Source organism: Danio aesculapii, chromosome 5 (assembly GCF_903798145.1).
Source record: "Danio aesculapii chromosome 5, fDanAes4.1, whole genome shotgun sequence".
Taxonomy (NCBI): Eukaryota; Metazoa; Chordata; class Actinopteri; order Cypriniformes; family Danionidae; genus Danio; species Danio aesculapii.
This window is the reverse complement of record NC_079439.1, coordinates 41,238,223-41,258,721: the sequence shown is the minus strand read 5'-3', so window position 1 is coordinate 41,258,721 and position 20,499 is coordinate 41,238,223. Positions and strand designations below refer to the sequence as shown.

The following is a 20,499-nucleotide window of genomic DNA, read 5'->3' as shown; positions in this document are numbered from 1 at the left end:
GAATGCACTGTAAAGGGGTGTGAATGCTAATGTGAATAATATAGGGAGGGATCGAGGGAGTTGATGTGGTGTATAGGTGAATGTGTGAGTGTTTGTGTGTTTCTCTCTCTCTCTCTGTGTGTGTGTGTGTCAGAAATGTAGTGTAAAGGGGCAGGCTGGAAGTTGAAGGGTTGGTCCTGGTTCATCATGTATAAGAGCAGAGCACTGGACTTGTGAGCACACGTCTCTGAGGAACATACAGCTTGTTTCATCCAGACAGAGGAAAACATCTGGACAAGGCTGAAAGATGGGTTGGCAGAAGAGCGTTCTGGATAAGCTTGCGCAGACTTTCCAGATCCGCAACAAGTTACTGCGCCAGGGATTGGCTGAGTGCTTAGGAACTCTCATCCTGGTGGTGGGTATTTCTCCTTAATGGTGAATTACTGACAGTCAAAGCTGAGCTCAGAAGAATTTGTGTGTTTTTGTCATTCGGTCTAAACCTCTATGTTCTTTTGACTCAAATAATCTTTAAAAAAAAACACTAGAAGTAAGTTTCACTGTATCTTGTTGTATGAGTGCATGAGTGTTACAGTATAGTATTAGTTGTGGAGTAGTTGCTTATCTTCTGAATGTCTGAAAGTTGGGCTGAAATGTTTACTTTGATATGGGCGATTTGTCATGACTGAATAATACAAACTGTAATTTAAATTTGTACTACTGTGTAAACACTAGAGTAACAACATAGATCTAAAATTAGTGTAAGCTTTAATTTACTGCAAAATAATAATAATAATACAAATTTTGATTTGAATTTTATTATAGAAAAACTGTAAAATTCCAAACATGTATGATTTTCTTTTGGAAAGACAGATCTTTATTAATATATCAGTCTTATTGTTCCATGCTATGAAAGTGCATGGGGTTGCATGGACAAAGACATTTAAAAACAATTCAAATTAAATGAACAACTGAAAGGGTACTGAAGTCAAATATGAATGTAAAATATGGACTGAGGAACTATGCGTTAAGGAAGTATTTTGCAAATAAAGAAGGGTAGTGCTGTTTGTGAGAGGGAGAGAGAAAAAGCATGACAAACATAAAATCTACATGAACATCCTCTTTAGCTTGGTGGCAGTTTTTTTTGTTGCAAAGATGATTGCAGATAAGCATGTCATTATGCAGCAGAAAAGAAGCACATGTCAAAGCTTTTGCTGAGTAGCACTTGATTCATCATAACTATTATAATGTAGCAATTAAAACGTGAGCATTAAGCCAGTAATGAGCGTTATTGAATCATCAAGTCATCAAGCCACACCACAGTGAACTTTAGCTTTTTAGATCTGCCAACTAGGCACGTTTTACTAGCATATGCTACCCAGCTGGTACTTTGATGTCATAAATGCAAATCGATTTAATGTCAAAATCTTGACGTCCATTTGACATCCAGTTAAGAACATAGGAAAAAAAACTGTAATGAGAAAAGTTTTATTAAAGGACAAAAGACAAATTTAGACTGGAATTTGTATCACTACAATGCATGTAAACGATCTTGATGTCAAAACAACATCAAATTGACATCTATCAATCTATCTATCAATGTTTTTGACGCCAATATTAGATGTCAGTTTAATGTCATTTTAACATGCATTGTAGGAATACAATATCCAGTGCATTCCAGCAGACCCATACCTCACCGTCAGTTTTAACCATTGTGATATCACAATATGAAAATGTTTTCAATAATGTCTAATAAGCGCATATCTAATAGGTCAGGGTGTGTGCATGACAGCCACAGGCGGGCTGTGAAATATGACTCTCATAAAATACTTATTGACATCAACCTGTGGTAACAAAAAGCTCACAGGGTTATTATGCCATTTTACAAGCACTTTAGAAAAAACAACTCATTTTTATGATACACACTCATTGTTTGCTTTTGAGGTGTGTGGTCGGGGTCAAATAAAAGATAATACTTGAATGAGAGGTCATACGATTCTGCATCGCTCAACACATGTGATGTTTGCTGAGTGGCAAAAGGTATTCGATATACAAGTTAGTCTGAACGCAGTCTTTGTCTGTGAAGGTCAGAGTCTTGATATTATTAGCGGACATTCTTCCCAGAGCAGAAACAGGAACAATCGCTCTCAATGGTGTTGAAAAAAGCAAACAGGGACATGGAAATGTATTAGCATTCAGATGTCCTTACTGAACACGAAAGGAAATACTTTTGATGCCATGCTAAAGTGATAAATTGGTTCGGTGAGATGCTGTTTTTAGGCTTGTGTTGACATTGTTGCTGAGATTTATTAATTTGACAGCTCTGACAATTATATTACTTTGGTAAAGCTGTATCGCAAGCCTTGTAATTTGCCAAAATGCCGCAGGTATTTCAGTTCACACTGACGTGATCTCCAAAATAGAAACTTCAGCCACAAGTCTGAACAGTGACTTGTAATTGCTCTTTGTTAGAAGAGACTTGTAATGACCTGTCTGAGATGTTCAATGCGGAAAGCATGCAGGCCAAATTCGCTGCAGATTTGTAGCATTTGGAAAAAAAGAGGGAAATTTTGTTTATTTTTAGAGTTTGAATCTGCAACCTGCTATTTTCATCACCAGCTTAAAGTATACGTTGCGGCTCGCAGCTGAATTGCTGCGAAAGTTCTGCTCTTAGTCTGTAAAATGACCATTCATAGTTGTGAATTTCTGTATCAATGTGTGCATTCTCATACAGCGATTAATGCTTGTTCTTATTTTGCAGATGTTTGGCTGTGGTGCATTGGCCCAAGTGGTACTAAGCGGAGGATCTCATGGTCTCTTTCTCACTGTAAACCTTGCTTTTGGGTTTGCTGCTACCCTTGGAATCTTGGTTTGCGGCCAGGTGTCAGGTAGGCAAACTCCTCTAAAATTGCATCTTAAGCTGTTGTTGTGCATGGCCATAAAAACAGGGCTGAGTTTTATAAAAGATTCTTTGTGGATGAACCCATGGGATGAAGGAACTTGTTTTTCTCATCTTTAGGCGGACATTTAAATCCTGCTGTTACATTTGCTCTTTGCCTCTTGGGAAGAGAAAAATGGAGAAAGTTTCCTGTGTACTTTCTGTTCCAAATACTCGGATCCTTCTTGGGTGCCGCTATTATCTTTGCCGAATATCATGGTAAATGTTATGTGGTCTCTTATTGCTCCTACTTGTCATTGTCAGTAGATTTATTGTAGTAATTACAGTTATTGCAGTTTATTATAAAGCTTCTACTTTATGATTTATTTCTTTTGTATTTTAGATGCAATTTATGATTTTGCTGGAGAAACAAATGAGTTGGTTGTAATTGGTGAAAAAGCCACTGCTGGGATTTTTGCTACATACCCAAACTCACATCTCACCACCCTAAATGGGTTTTTTGACCAGGTCAGTAAATCCAAGCACAGTTAATGAATGTATCTGGTTAAAAGCAAACACATTCTGTACAAATGAGAACTGACATATGATGGTCTGATTTTTTGGGGAATTTGCAAAGCCATAAATAACATTATTTTCACTGGTAAACATATAATGTAAACAGTTTTTATTTATTTATTATGCAAAACTAGAACATAATTTTTTTTGGATCTGAGGGGACATGGGGATGGTATTTAAATCAAAATGAAATTGGGGAACAGTTATACCTCATTCACTCAAAACCTATGCTTTCAACACACAAACTTTCTTCATGGACTTCATAGACTGGAATTATCACTCAGGTGCATAAAATTGCTTTGAGTTTTTCATTGTATCATATAATATCATTTTCAAGAGGGCTCCATATTTTAAAATATATGTGTTTTTCATTTAATATCATGTTTATGCTAATACAATAAGCATAAAACCATCTTGACAGGTGATAGGCACAGCGGCCCTGATTGTGTGCATTCTGGCCATTGTGGACCCCTACAACAACCCGATCCCTCAAGGTCTTGAGGCCTTCACAGTGGGATTCAGCGTCCTTATCATTGGCCTCTCCATGGGCTTCAATTCTGGCTATGCAGTAAACCCAGCTCGAGATTTTGGACCTCGTCTCTTCACTGCCATGGCTGGTTGGGGTGGAGAAGTCTTCTCGTAAGTGGATACCTTTAATCAACCGACTAGCAGCCTAATTAAACAGATTTCTAGAAAAAACAACTAATAAATGCTTTTCTTCTGGTTTCCAACAGAGCCATGAATTATTGGTTTTTGGTGCCCATCTTCGCCCCGTTTATTGGATCCATTATTGGTGTGATTGTGTACCAGCTGATGGTGGGATGGCATGTGGAAGGAGAGGTACGAGATAAGAAAGTTAAAGCTAGAGAGGAGGCAATGAAACTCAATGACGTCTCCAGCAAGGAATGATCTGCATGATCTCCATCAGCCCTCAACACCACAAATCCACTTAAGCTTCAGCTTATGGATCTCTAGGTTCAATTAAAACCACTCGCACCACACAAGACTCCCTCATCTGTTTCAGAGGTGATTCTCACAGTCTTGTGGATCATCCTATGGACTCTTAATAAAAAAACGTTATTCATTTCTATACTCTAAACATGCTGGGTTGTTTTAACCAAATTTGAGTACAATTTTGACTAACCCAGTGGTTGGCTTAAAAATTTTATTTAAAATTAAACCAACTGCTGGGTTAATGTTAGCCAACCCAACATTTTTTAGATTTCCAACTTTTCGTCAGACATTTGATTGTTTTTCAAGCATGACTCTTATTTCTTTCTTCGCACAGACTACATTCTTCCATTAAGGGAACAAGGTGTTACTTCAACAGGACGAATTATATTAATTCACTCTTTTGAAAAGTTAGTAAAAGTTTAGACCTTTGAAATGAAACTGTTGTTGTTACACCTATCAACATTTACAGTATTTCCAGCCTGGTCTCACGAGAAATCATAAGTATTTTACATTTTGTCAGTTTAGTGGCTAATTCAGAGTTCAGTCGTACGAAATTGTATGATTTTAAAAAGGAGGCGTGGCACCTAACCTAACCTAACTCGTACGAAATTGTACGAATTAGATCATACGAATTCATACGAATTAGCCACTAAATCAAAAAGTTACGAATTGCCGTGAGATTGTGTTGGTATTTCATGCTTTTGTGCTACTATTATCTAAATATGTTGCCATTCACGCTGAGAAAGTTGAGTAGTTACCCAAAAAAGCTACAGTACTTTTTTTTTTAATTGTAAATATTTTGTATTGTCATTTTCATTTAAAGCTGATTTTTGTCTATTACGTGTAGGGATTATGATTTAACTTGTACACATATGGAGTGATCCTGACATTTGTTTGACATTACAGTTTTTAGACTGTTCATTTCATAACCATGTTAATTTTGAAAGTGAATGTTTCAAATCAACTGATTGTTATCCTAATAAATTTTTTTTTTAAAGAAGTCTCACATGTCATGCCTTGTAATTTTCTGTCGAAATCACACTTTGCTGCATCTTTATCTTCATTAAGGACATCGTGTACTTCTCTGGGTGGCTGGTGTTAATCCATTTGTAGTGGTTTTGTAATTCGGCATATGCCAGAGCTACTCCTTACCAACAACAGCACAAGATGTATGAAACAAGTCTAATTAGAGGCTTATGAAACAAAAAGGTGTGGACTACTGGAGGCTTAAATAAAAGTATGAGAGAGTGAGAAATTTTATAGGCTCTCTCAGCTTCACGATTAATCATTTAAAAGCTTTTGGGAAAACATCTGGGTGTGTGCATGTTAAAATATAATGCATTCCATCTTCAAGAAAAGGGATTAATATAATTACTTCACCCAAGCTGCATCATGTTAGCTTGTTCTCAGAACCCAATTATTATATTATCCCAGATTTATTGCCTGGAATCCCACAAAAACAAATTGTTGCTAACAACAAAGAGTTTCTGACAAAGCAGTAACTCATTTTTGTTACATTTCTAAAGCCGATTACAAAAACAAAGGAAGACCAGCCTCCTTTCAACATAAATCAGTGCATTTAATTCTATCTATCTATCTATCTATCTATCTATCTATCTATCTATCTATCTATCTATCTATCTATCTATCTATCTATCTATCTATCTATCTATCTATCTATCTATCTATCTATCTATCTATCTATCTATCTATCTATCTATCTATCTAAATTAGCCTTACAATTTAAAACATTTTTATTTTTCATTTTCAGCATCATTACTTCCAAGATCAGTAAAATCATTCTCCAACATGTTGATTTGATGGCATTAAACATTTCTTATTATCAGTGAGGAAACTGTTGTGAATATTCTCAGGTAGCTTATATTACCTTTAGCCTTCTCTAGTGGGAAAACATGATTCCCTTGGCCACTGCATCCTGTTTCTCCTTGCGGTACATTAGCAGAAGCCTCTTCCCTTTGCCCGACGCACTTTCACTACCCTAGTTTTTTAGCAAAAACGACCACTTTCACATGAAAGCGTGTCCTGATTTCCAGTCGTTGTGGGAAACAAGTTGAACAGGTACTATGAATAAACCTGTTTAGGCTCCACGCTGCTTACCTTAGTGAAATGATATCCAGCTCTGGCTTAGGGTCTACACAGCTGCATGGAGGTCTCCCACCACGTGTTTCATTTTAGCTCTGGCGCCGTCAGATGTACGTTTAGGTAATGCATGCCAACTTAAATGAGGTGTGAAATCTGTAGTTATTTAAGAGATCTTGCACTGTTTGGATAGTTTTCTGGACATTTTGATGATAACACATGGTATTGTCATTGGGTGTGGAGTTCTTACGTAAACAGGAATCTATCTGAGTAATTATATGTCCTCGTGCATGTTTCCTGTGTGCAATTAGAGCAACATGCATTTCCAAAAAATGCAATAAAAATGCAAATAGATGCAACATGTTATTTAAAATCATTTGCGCTCAAGAAAGGTTTTTGGATGTTCCATACAGTTTTGTGGAAGCCTTGTTACGATCTTCTTTGGGGTTCTGTTTTGCAACAAAAGTGACTTACTAAAAAGAAGTGTGTAATCAGTGTTTTGAATTACTTCTCTGAAATGTACTTTAGGTGCTTCTCAGAAATATATTTAAAACTGCACTTAAGTATTCTTGACTGTACAGAAAAAGACAGAAATGCTAAACTTGTTGATTGACGTGTACTTAAAAGTATAATTATGTACTATAAACATGGCTGTAGCAGTTTTTATTCTTGTTTGAGTGGCCTAATAATTTTTAGGGTCAAACTTTATTTTAAGGCACAATTATTAGCATTAATAAACTATTAACTAAGATTTTTGCCTCAATAAACTACTAGTTTGGTGCTTATTTATTAAGGTAATAGTTGGGTTAGATAAGAGTGGGTATATGGCCAGGGCTGGATTAAGAACACATTGGGCCCTGGGGCGGTAGCAAATCCAAGAGCCACTTTTTTTTGCCTCACAAAAGTATATTTATATATTGTAGTTGTTATTATGATTACTATTATTATTATTATTATTATTATTATTATTATTATTATTATTATTAGTATTATTATTATTATTATTATTATTATTATTATTATTATTATCATTAATAATAATTTACTAATTAATATTATTATCCAATTTTCCACCATTTGATTTATATTTGATTATTATATTTTTTTCTATTTTATTAAAATAGGCCTGCAAGTTATACAAAATTAAGTAATGACATAATATTAACTTTAAAGTTCAAACACGCTGCAAAAATCAGCAAAACAAACAAACAAACATTTGCAATACTTACTAAATTAGTGCTTTATAATAAATGATTTACAGTAAGTAGGATTTTATCTTTAAAAAGTTTCTTTCGAACTTTAGCTGACCATGAATCCCTAATGATAGGATATCTTTAAAATCCATGCTTCTAATATCCAAAATATTGTGGTCTTCTGAATTACAGATGGCTAGCAGGTCACACTTTATTTTGATGGTCCAGTTGTTGAACTTAAGTTACGTTGCATCAACATGCTAACTAATTCTCGTTAGACTGTTAGGTTGGGGTTAGGGTTAGTGTAAGTTGACATGTATTTGCAAAGTTTCTTATAGTCAGTTAAATTTCTGTTGAAGAAGCAGTATCAACATATATTAAGCAGACAGTCTACTAATACTCAAATGGACCATCAAAATAATGTTACCTGCGAGCATCCTTATTTTGTATTTAATTTATTTGTATCAGATATATTGTCTGATGAAAGCCAGCATCAATATTTCATTGCTCCATATTATTTTGGTCATTTTCATAAAAGTTTTCCGGGAACCGGGCCAATACGGGAGATGGGTCTGAAATACGGGAGACTCCCGGGAAAAACGGGAGTGTTGGCAGGTATGCCCCTCACTGACTCAAGGTCCAGAATTTGTCTCATTCATTTCTCCTATTTCTCCTGTCTCACTCATTTGTCCTATTTTGACTGCTATGCTATAATAAATTGTGAAAATAATCCATTGAAGAAGGCTTTAACACCAAGCAGAATCCTCTCTCGGCTGTTGCGTCAGCGTAACTGAGGAAAGTTGAATGTGTGGGCCAGTTTGCTATTTAAATGAATGATATTTAAATGACAATAGGCTACAGTTTTTAATTTAAAACTTTAACAAATTCCTATTTTTTCAAATAATATATGATGTAATTGATGTATATATGATGTATATGATGTAAATGATAATTGATGTTAATCTTTAGGAAATGTTTATGGTGCATCACAAAATGTGGTTATGATGACCACATTAAGCTGATCCAGCAAAAAATAGTGCTTAAAATCTCACTATAATGCAACCTTTCTAAACCTCATAATTAAATAAAAAATGAGGCAAATAAGTACAAAATGGTCCAGTTTTTAAGAAAAAGGAACCACCTCTTTCACCAGGCTGGCTACTGGCCTGCATATACTTAGTATTCCTGCAACCAGACAAATTGTCAGTATAAGCCTACTTTAAATGTATCAAATGTGATAAACATTTCAGGCATTATTTTGTGTTAACAACTGTCTGAATGTACTTTACCTCTTACATAAGTTATAGTAACTCATAACTTTCAGTGTATTTGGAGCAGTGGTTTTCAATCCTGGTCCTTGCAGCCTCTGCACTATTTATTTTGCATGTCTCTTTTGTTTATTCATTTATCATTCATCCATTTTCATCTGCTTTTCTGGGGGCCGGATCGCGGGGGCAGCAGTCTCATGAGAGATCCCCAGACTTTCCTCTCCCCTGACACTTCCTCCAGCTCCTCTGGGGGGATCCCGAGGTGTTCACAGGCCACCCGAGAGACATAGTCCCTCCAGCGTGTCCTGGGTCTTCCCCGAGGCCTCCTCTCTTTGGCACATGCCTGGAACATCTCCCAAGGTAGCCCATGAGGCATCTGAAACAGACGCCCGAGCCACCTCAGCTGACTTCTCTCGATGTGGAGGAGCAGCGGCTCGGAGTTCCTCCCGGGTGTCAGAGCTCCTCTCCCTATCTATAAAGGTACGCCCTGCCACCCTGTGAAGGAAACTAATTTCGGCTGCTTGTATCTGAGATCTTGTCTTTTCGGTCATGACCCAAAGCTCATGACCATAGGTGAGAGTGGGAACAAAAATTGATTGGTAAATCGAGAGCTTTGCCTTTCGGCTCAGCTCCTTCTTTACCACAACGAACCAGTACATTGACCACAATTCTGCTGTCACTGCACCAATCCACTTGTCAATCTCACGTACCATCCTTCCCTCTCTCGTGAACAAAACCCCAAGATACTTAAACTCCTCCACCTGGGATAAGGACTTTCCTCCAACCTTGAGATGGCAAGCCTCCTTTTTTCCAGTGGAGCACCATGACCTCGGACTTGGAGGTGCTGATTCCCATCCCAGCCGTGTCACGCAGGACTTTGGTTTAACACATCTGATTTAGAGCTCATTAGAAGAGAGCTAAAAGAAGGAACTGTGTTGACATATTCCCTACATAGTTGAAGTCACGTCTTGAGCACATTACCCTTTGAAATGAACTTGCTTTTACACTAGAATTATGACAGAATATTCTTTGATGTCCACTCTGCATGCAGGGCACTTAAAGTCAAATTAAACAAACCTCTTAAGCAGTAAGAAAAAACATACGAAATAAGTACAAGACCACGAGGGCAAGGACTGAGAATTGCTACTGTTATTTAGTGCACTTTTATGTGCTAAATTGGAACAAATGAATGTACAGTATAATTAGTATGCTTTAAGTACACTGTAAAAAATATATGATCATTAAGTGATGACAATATATGTTTTTAGTTAATTTTAAGCTAATCATGTTCCAACTTAATTATATGAGATATGCGGTCAGTTTAATATAAGTTCAAATGACTCATAAGGTTAATTTGATTCACCTTAAACATTTTAGGCAACAATTTTTTTTTAATGTAGCCATATACCTGTGAAAAATCATGACATGCTTGATTAGGGATATCAAAGTGTGTTTGTGTTACAAAGACATTAGGCTACAAGTAAATTATTAAGTGTATATATCATAAATAGAGTTTATATGCATAAAATAATTTATAGTAATAACTTATTATTCCAAATATTCCAATATACTGATTATTCCAAATTGCCTAGTGCAATTTGTACACTTTGTCTTCAATAACAATCAATGGTGAAAATAATTTTGCTAAGTACATTTGAAGTATAACACTTGGATTGGATAAATACAGAGGCCAAAATCTGAGTATGGGACACATATCATATTTCTGCCTTCCTAAATATTTACTACAAGTAATTCAAAAGTACTCCAAATTCAAAAAGTAAAACTACTACTAGTATATTCATAAGTTCATATGCTTAATCATGGACTACTTGTTTACAACTCTTATAGTACATTTAAAAGTATCATTTTATATTCTAAAAAGTGGACAAATTTAGGTCATATTTAGGCCTCAATATTGAAGCAGTACAGTAAAAAGCTATAATACTAAGAATTTACTACATAAGGTATACTTCAATATTAACGTAAAGAGATGAAAATGTAAATGTAAAAATGAAAACGACACAGAAAACGATATTTTGAAGAAAGGTGAAAACATGTAACAATTGACTTTGATAGTGGGAAAAACAAATACCATTTCCAGTTTTCTTCAAAATATCGCCTTTTGTGTTTAACAGAAGAAAGAAACTCATAAAGGTTTAAAACAAGTAAAGAGAGAGTAAATGATGACAGAATTTTCATTTTTGGGTGAACTATAGCTTTATATGAACTACTTGTATACCTCTTACTCGTAAGGGTTGGTTTATTTGTTTTCTTTGTTCCTGTTTGACTTAGTTCCCTAGTTAGTCTCCTTGGTCATTTGCTGATTTTCCACCATTGTTTCTGTTCTCCTCATTATCATCTGGTTATTAAAGCCTTTAGTTCTCCTTAGCTGCTTATCTGGTCTTGTTTGTGCTTTTGTGTAGTTTCTGTTTTGCTACTCTGGTGTACTCTCAGAGTTTATCAACAGGCTTTTGGGTGGTAAATTGTGAATTCATGCACCGTTTAATTTCTTATCTAATGAATTTTGTGCTGAACAAATGTGTAAAGAATGTGAAGTCATGAGTTGGATACTGACAACAGCCATCACTTCCACTGATACAAAAACGATACTGATGCCGACTTGTGATTTGAAATGAAACATTCACTTTCTCCATAGTATTGATTGCAATAAAGAAATATTGTTTAGTATGTTCATTTGAGAGCGGCACGGTGGCAGAGTGGGTAGCACAATCACCTCACACCAAGAAGGTCGCTGGTACGAGCCTTGAGTTGGCGTTTCTGTGTGGAGTTTGCATGTTCTCCTTGTGTTGGCGTGGGTTTCCTCCACATGCTCCGGTTTTCCACACAGTCCAAAGACATGTGGTATAGGTGAATTGGGTAAGCTAAATTGTCCGTAGTGTATGAGTGTGAATGAGTGCGTATGAATGTTTCCAGTGCTGGGTCCAAACATATGCTGGATAAGTTGGTGGTGCATTCCGCTGTGGTGACCCCAGATTAATAAGTCGAAAAGAAAATGAATGAATGAACAAATTCTGTTCGCTTTGAATCTGGATAGCTTAAAATCACTGTCAGGCTTTAGATGTTGACAGCTGTTTATTTATGATTGGAATAGTGGAAACATAATTATTTTAATTGACCAACTCGCAACACCTGCTGTTAGAAAAAATACATTTATTTTTTATTACTTTTGGCTCTCTTTTTTCTTTCTATTAAATAAATGTATTTGTGTCATATATCCACCAAACGTCTTTTCTTGTGTGATAAGCTTTACCAGAAAACTAGTGCTTTGCAGAAGTGGGTGCGTGTGTGCAGAGACCTAGGTGTCTGAAATTAACTTTATTTAACTTCTTGAGTAAGTCTTCCTGTGAAACAGAGAAACAACTATATACTGAATGTTCACAAAGCATACCATATATTAAGTTTTTCATGAGTTAGTCAGCCTCAAGGCAGTTCACTCCATATATGAATATATTAATATTTATTAAAGTTAATGTATGTTTACAGGTCAAGAGGGCCAAAGTATAGGGTGCAAAGGCCAGATAATACAGAACATTTGATAAGTGATGGACCACACCTGGCCGATTCCTTGTGTGTATGAAAGTAGGTCTGTATTTCGAATTATTCAATTGTATTCACCAAATTACTAATACTTTTGCATTAAAGAAAAACCTCTCCTTACTCTCATTGTACACACCAGGAATCATCTGAAAGGACAGTATTCCCACACTGCAAAGTAATATTAAAGTGTTCACAAATATATATATATATATATATATTTTTTTTTTATTAAATACTACTTATTAATATTAATTACTTATTAATTACTCATCCGCAATGTAAGAAGACATTGGTGAAAAGTTTGTTTGTTTTTTCTTTACAGTTTTACAAAGAGCTTCTTTGAGCTTTGTATGATTATAGTTGCACCATGTGAGTAGACTGGGATAAATATCTCTTGGGGCATGTTTATCAATATGACATACTTATTTGGTGGAATTTTCTGCATTTGTGATGCATTTTTTCTCCAAATTCCACAATTAAACATGGTTAAAAAATAAGTTGAATTAATGAAAACATATACTATGTTCAGTGTTTTTGGCTTTCTGTTTTGGTAAGCTCTTTTAAAGACAAAATTACTTTCTTTGTGTAGCACTTAAGCTCTTTATAGTAACCTGAGAAGACAGACCGCATAGAATTCAGCTAGGAATGCGAGTGGTTTCAATAAAATGCCCTATGGGCTGACGCCTCTTGTTTTTTTGTTGCTTTTTTATGCAGAGAAACATGTCTAATGTGCCTTAAAATGCTCTTGAAAGGGTTCACAGGCATAGCTCTAAACTTTGGCATGCAATGTTCAAAAGAACACAATGTCTTTCCTTCTTTGCGCTAACCAGTATGTGCGTAGTTTATAGATTTATGTGTGAATTTTTTTCCCACATTAGCTGTGTTTTTAGAGCATATGTCTACAGTATTCTTAAACCAAGAACATGATCTGTTTTTGCAAAATGTGCAAGTCATGATTTGGTCACTCTTTTTCCGGTCAGGCACTTGTAAAGCACATTCCCTACTTTACTACAGTATGTTGTTTCCTGTTTTGATGCACCAAAACTGCCTGAATTCAGTCTTTTTAAAAGGGTCATTTTTTTGCTGGGAGCTAAAAGATCACAGCCCACAGACGCCTTTAAGATACTGCCAACCCATATGCTGTCCACATGTGGACAAACAAGCTAGAGGAATCCATACTGATGACACCTGAGATGTTTTCCAGATCCTAAAATATGTACTTGATTTTAAACGTCTGGTGGTTTTTTTTTTTAGCAGGACTGCTCTGGAATTTTTCCATGGCTGATTAAACATAAATACCTGAAAAGATTAATAAACAATAGTGTAGCAAATCATGATGGTATGATATATACATCAAATCACATTCCATATAAAGTGAATTGAAAACAAGACTATATGTCTGGGAACATGTCTGTTGCACAGCTGAGATCGTGGCTAGTCCTTGCAAAAGGGCGAACCACAGCTGTTTCCCCCTACAAGTCGGTTGGCACATCTGAAGGTTACAGTGGGGGCTCATCTGCCGCGGATCCCCGCTTCTCATCAGCATGCTCCATCCAAGCTTCGAGCGAGAGAGGCGGTTCATCCTCCCGGCTCAATGACACCGAAGACCAGTACATTGTGTTCATTGCGGCATTGGAGGGTGGGCTGTCACTCCTCTGGGGTGGTGAGTGAGGTCCCGGACTTGGAATATAACAAGGTGGCCATGCTGGTGGTCCAGAAATGCCACCTCTGGATAAATCTGGCACATATGTGTGACGTTGACAAACTTTGCTTTCTTAGCTCACTCATATCACAGCCTGGCTTGTTTGGTGACACTGTCTGGGAGTTTACACAGGTGTTCTCAGTGGTGAAGGTTGAGGACAGAAAAGGAACACTCGCCCTTGTGCAGAGAATCTCTCAATTTGATTGCTATGACAGCGCACCTCACCAGAGAGTGCGGCAGGCTGGTGCTGACCTGTCTGAAGGAGTTTGACATGAAAACTGTGGTCCCACTAAATTTTTTTAGAGGCTCCTTGGGGCATATGACATCTGCTGTCAGTTTCTGCTTCCAGTTTCCTTTATTTTTGTAATTCAAAACATCACAGTAAATTGTAATGCAGAATGAAATTATGTTGCATCAGATCCAACAAGAACATAAAAACATCAAACACAATAAAAACCTAACATAATTAATAAGCTTTTATAATTTCATAAATATATAAAAAATATAGTTATATAACATAACCCAATTTTTAAAAATCAGAGAAGGCAATAAATGAATACTTAAACAACTATTGCAGAGTTAGCTATAATAGTTATAATATTAACATTTTGTGCTAATTTAAACTATTTATTGATTGATTATTACATACTAGCTGTTTAATAGTATTTAAGATACAGCATTATTTATTGATAGTCACACTGCTCGGATTGTTTCATATAAGACCACTTCAGCACTGGCTTCACGATTGGGTCACCAAATGGGCATGGCACGCATAGGGTGACTATCACTCCGCTGTGCTGCCACACTCTCAGTCCTTGGACGGAGTTTGCTTTTCTGTGTACCGGACCCCGGCTGCATTGGCATATTAATTGCATGGAACTGTTGGCATTGTTTCTCGCTCTTCAGTATCGACTGGTGTTAAAGCGGCCACACATGCTGTTCAGGACAGCATGGCTGCGGTGGCATACATCAACCATGGGTGGTATGCACTCTCACAGCATGTCCCAGCTTGCTTGCCACCTACTTCTCTGGAGTCATGGAGTCATTGCGTTTGAAATCACTGCATGCCATTCATATCCACAGCAAGCCAACCGTGCGGCCTATGCACTCTGACGAAGCTAATATGCCTGTGAGAATGGAGGCTCCAACCTGATATGGTCCAGCTGATGTAGGCTCACTTCTAAGAAGCTCAGATTGACCTGTTTTCCACAAAACCACCCATTGCCAACTATTTTATTTCCTGACCGAGGCCCCCCTCAACATGGATGCGCTGGCTCACGCATTATGCCCAGTGAACCTACTTGCACAGACCCTGTGCAGGTCAGGGAGAATGAGGAGCAGGTATTATTAGTTGCACCTCTGTGGCCCAACCGAATCTAAATTTCAGAACTCTCTCCCCTCACAACGGTCCCTCACTGGTGGATCCCATTGGGGAAGGACCAGCAAATCATGACTGAAATTTGGGCCAGCCTACTCTGACGTTATGCTGAGGCCTGCCTATGTGCCCAAGGTTCCTACCACACATTTAGAGACCAGGTACTGAACCTAAAAGCACTGAAAACCTTCTCAATGCTGTGCCCCATCCTCACTCAGAGTTTAAGATCTTCTGAGCAGCCCTTTGTCTGTTATGGTGGTCAGCAGAAGGGAAGTGCTGTATCTGAACAGAGTTTAGCCCATTGTATAGTAGATCCTATTGCCCTTGCTTATCAGTGCCAGGGCGAGCTGTGTCCCCCGGGAGCGAGAGCACACTCAACAAGGAGTGTCCTCTTGGGCGTTATCACACAACACCTCTCTAGCAGGCATCTGTGGAGATACAGGCTGGGCAACACCTAAAACATTCAGCTGATTTTATAATCTTAGAGTGAAGGTTTCCTTGTGTGTGCTGGATAATCCCAGTCTATATTGAGGAAACTCAGCTCCGTGCTGAAATGTGCTTACTGCACCTTTCTCTCTAACATGGAGATGTGTGCACTCTTTCCACTCTGCTTAGTGAGTTCCCCATCTGATGAAACCTACAGAGTTCCTCTGAGGCCCTCAGCACCCACCTCAGTGGAGGAGCCGGGTGCCTGCCCCATTACATTGTTGTTTTGCCTGTTCAATCAGCCTGTGTTAATGATTATGTTGAAGCCTTTATTTGTCAAATACACTTTTACATGTAGCAAATTTGAACCCCCCAGCCCGACCATACACAAACATTACACATTTCAGGGGAAGACAGGTCAGATGAGAGGTAGCTTTTAGAACGAGGAAAAATGATACATTTGGGAAAAGGGAGGCGAAAAAAATCTCCTCTGTCCTTGACAGTCCTTGAATTAGGGCAGTGTGAAATAAGGGGGAAAAAAGCCCCTGCAACCAGTACATAAACACATAGACATATACATAACATCACAACAGAGGATGTGAACAGGAGATGTGGATATAGTCCGATGAAGGCACCAGCCATCTGGTCCTGCAGCCAGGGTGCGATGGCCGGGCACTGTCCCACCTACCCACACCAGTGGGTGAAAGCACATGAAGACGTGGGAAGCAGGGGTAGGTAGTGATTGTGATCTGTAGCTGTGTATGTGTGTGTGTAAGCCTGTAGAGTCTCAACCGGTGTCCTGGGAACACAGAGCAGGAATTCAGAACATCTCGTTATCTTGTTCTCCAAGGGAAGTTGCTTGTCTTCAGCCAAGGCCAAATAGCAGGAGAGTCACAGGGAAGCCAAAAGAGATGAAAATGTTTTCAAATTTGGTTCAATATCTGCCAATATTGCAGATATCTAATGTCTGTGACTGGTCTCCAGGTTTGTCCAAATCTTGTTGCAAAGCCATTCATTTCACCATGATGTTTTCCAATTTGCGGTCTATAACCACAGTCTGATTTATAAAGCATGACATGAACTACTGGTCCAGGAGGTTTCTCTTAATGGTGCAGTGGAAAGTGGGTGGTGGGAGTCTATGGTGATGGTGGAGTAGGGATTGAGAATGTTGAATTACTGAGATGGTGTGAAGCGTTGATGTCGGTGTTGGTAAGTTTTTGACAGAGTTCCGAAACTGTGGTTTTAATGAAGGAGCAGAGGAAATGGTGAAATCGTAGGAAATTCTATGGGCCATGAGTTTTATAGTTATACTAAACAGAACTGAAAGTGATGCAGAGAGAACCTATGAAGTAGCCGAGGTCTTGAGGGGAATTTATTATTTATAACAAGCGGAAAAAATCAGGCAAAAACTAATCGTTGTGATAATGGCTATATGATCAGTCATTGATTTTCGGCCAATGGAAAATTTCAGTGTAGGTTAATGTGACTATTATCAATTTCATATACATATATGCCCGGTCTGATATATATATATATATATATATATATATATATATATATATATATATATATATATATATATATATATATATATATATATATATATATATATATATTGTATACTTATAATGTATAAAGCAGGCAGTGAAGATTACTGATTTTATAAAGAATTCAGATCTAAACGTAGTGATTTGTAATGGAAAATAGTTCACCAGAAGCGAATTTTGAAAAATTGGTGTGTATGTACCTCATTGGACAAGGTATTCATTTGAGGTTCTGAGTGATTGCTGAACTGGTGGACTTCTGCTGATCTTCTTTCTTTCTTTCTTTCTTTCTTTCTTTCTTTCTTTCTTTCTTTCATTCCAGAAAGTTTATTAAACGTTTTTCCTTGAGAAACCATGTTTATGTCTGTGTAATTGTAAATTATGGCTTTAATTTGTCAGTATATACCCGCTTTGACACTATTGTAAAGGTCTGGCTGCTATGGGAATAAACTATATGCATCATAGTGATCGGCATTCAATTGTTTTTGTCTGCTTTGTAACACTATGGAAGAGAATGACTAAAGCGAGAATGGTGCGTGTGTGATTAATATGTAAATACAGGGCCTGTACCTGTAATAGTGGCAGTGTGAGAGAATAACAGGCTGGTTAGGCACATACTGAGCTTGGGTTAGTGCTGTATTGAAAGCACCATGGAAACGCTCGTGTGGAACAGCGCATTCGATTGCTCCGGGCCAGCGACTGCTGAATCCAGGTGCTGCATGAAGGGTTTGCCAGGGTCCCGATGGAGACTTGTTCTCTGCGTTTTGGGGGAGCGGTGGTGTTTAGGAAAGGCCGGTAGCCTTGCGTTAGGGCCGCAGTTTCTATTGATGTTCTCTGCCAAGTTTTGGTGCGCTGGATGTCGGCTTGGATATGCAAGAGGAGCTGTGTGGTTAAAGTTGCTATTCTCTGGGATTTGTGCTTGGACATAGTTACAGCGATTTAGATATGCTGGTTTTTTTATAGTGAGTTAGGAATCATCTGATTGGTGGATCATCAGATCGTTAGCTAATGAGGGACCAGCCATGGTCAATCATAAGCACGTGATCCTCTCAAAATTAGATTTTTAATAGAACTTGACTTATTGCCGTCTTCCATAGACATCAGCATGCATTTTACAGAGGATTTAATGTTTTACTATTAATTTTATGTATTAAAACGTCTGCAACCTAAGTAAACATTTAATCATTGAAAGCACAGACTTTTTGCTGCTTTACAAGTGATTATCAAAAGTGGTCATCTTTCTTAAACTTCCCACCTCCAGATGTTTGATTCTTCCAAATAGGAAAGCTTGTAATTCGACTTACATATATTAAAAAACTAAAGACTTTTCAGAGGAAAGATGAATGCAGTACTACTCTATAAGCCTTTAAGATTATAATGAGATTAGGCAAAGTGAGCATGTTACATGTTCTTTAATATGACAGTAATAATGGTTGCTAAGAGTCATGTATGATAGCTATAGACAAATTTACATATATATATATATATATATATATATATATATATATATATATATATATATATATATATATATATATATATATATATACCTTTTGTCTTTTGGATAATTTGTTGTAACTTCGAGGCACAGGCAGCTTAGTCTTTTTTTTTGTTGATGAATTTATCAAAACTCACCTCCATAATACCTCCAAAAAAGTCATGTAAATGCTCGAATGACAGCAAAAATTTAACCTTCTACACCCACCTTAGGCCAAACACAATTGAAAAGGGAAGGAGAGCTTCTCTACTGCAGCTCTTCCTCTCTGTGAAGCGCCGATTACTGTGCATCGGACTCTAGTGATAAAGGCAACATGCTGCGGTCTTTAACCTCCTTGTTAGAGCACCCACTTCCCATACCAGAATCTCTGAGTCGAGCCCTGCTCAGAGCGGGTATGACTGTGTTGATTGCCTTCAGGGAGTAACGCATCAGAACTTGACAAAGTCACTCTCAACATTTCCTGACTTGATGTGGTTTTGATTGTTTGACTAGGAAAGCTGTAGAAATGTACAAACATGCACACTTAAAGAAAAAAAAAAAACAGAATACAAGTGCCGAAGACAAGCCCTCTTTGTTGTCTATGTCTGCACGAGCCTGCACAAGATCACAATTGTACAAAAGGTGTGCCATCTACAACTGGGCTATTGTAAAGTAAAAAAAGCAGTTTAGCAGTAGTTTTATAAAGATCTCCATTGACAGGGTTTATTTGTGCATTATCACTTGGCGCCACATTTGAACACATTTTTGCAGATTACTTTACATGTCATTGTTCTGTTTCTGAGCGCGGAAACAGAGCAGCACACGTTCTATTTTGCACTATTAAAAACATTAATAAATAAATTAAATACAATCATTAAATACAAATACAGTCTACCCCTTTTTAAGATTTAATATTAATGTTATGGTTCTTCTGAGTGTGCCAGTTTAGGTTCAGTTCAAAACACAAGATTTTTTTATTATAATGTGTTAAAAAGTGTCATTTTGGGGGCGTGTACACAGGTCACTGTTTTAGGGTTGTGTTGCTTCACATGAAAATTAGTTTCGACTTCCTGCCCAACTTAACAAGGGGGAGAAGCCAGGAGCTCCTCTGCTTTGTGTATGGCAACAGACAGGCAGACAGAGACAAGCAACATGAGTGAGAGGACAAGCATTCAGCCGACTCAGAGACTACAAAATCATTTGTGTCTTTGTATAGTTTTACAGGCAACTGTGTGCTAGTTTAAAGTTCCGAGCTTGTACACCAAGACTAATAACTACGCACACTGAATTAACTTTGACTGAGGCTATAACTAAAGGACGTCACACACCGGATGCGCCGCTCAGAGCTGCGACACGGCATACCAGACGCGCACATTCGCATGTTATTTAAAATAAAACTAATCAGATGGCGCTCTGTGGTGTGGCAGAAATATGAGCAGTGTTCTGAGTCGTGGCTGGGCGCCGCGGACAGC

At 37.6% G+C, this 20,499-nt stretch overlaps 1 protein-coding gene across 1 annotated transcript; it reads left to right on the top strand.

The window, feature by feature from the left end:
* Nucleotides 1-205: 205 nt before the first annotated feature.
* Nucleotides 206-5,384, top strand: aqp3a (aquaporin 3a). The gene is made up of 6 exons (XM_056458199.1): nucleotides 206-394; nucleotides 2,738-2,864; nucleotides 2,996-3,133; nucleotides 3,258-3,382; nucleotides 3,852-4,069; nucleotides 4,165-5,384. The coding sequence occupies exons 1-6, from the start codon at nucleotides 287-289 to the stop codon at nucleotides 4,337-4,339; spliced, it is 891 nt and encodes a 296-aa protein (XP_056314174.1). The 5' UTR covers nucleotides 206-286; the 3' UTR covers nucleotides 4,340-5,384.
* Nucleotides 5,385-20,499: the final 15,115 nt, after the last annotated feature.

What these genes read in the sequence shown, in the direction of transcription:
- aqp3a (XM_056458199.1), top strand. Translation starts at nt 287, where the DNA reads ATGGGTTGGCAGAAGAGCGTTCTGGATAAGCTTGCGCAGACTTTCCAG. An exon ending in TATCTTTGCCGAATATCATG is followed by an intron (nt 3,134 to 3,257) that starts GTAAATGTTATG and finishes TTTGTATTTTAG; the next exon opens with ATGCAATTTATGATTTTGCT. An exon ending in TAAATGGGTTTTTTGACCAG is followed by an intron (nt 3,383 to 3,851) that starts GTCAGTAAATCC and finishes CCATCTTGACAG; the next exon opens with GTGATAGGCACAGCGGCCCT.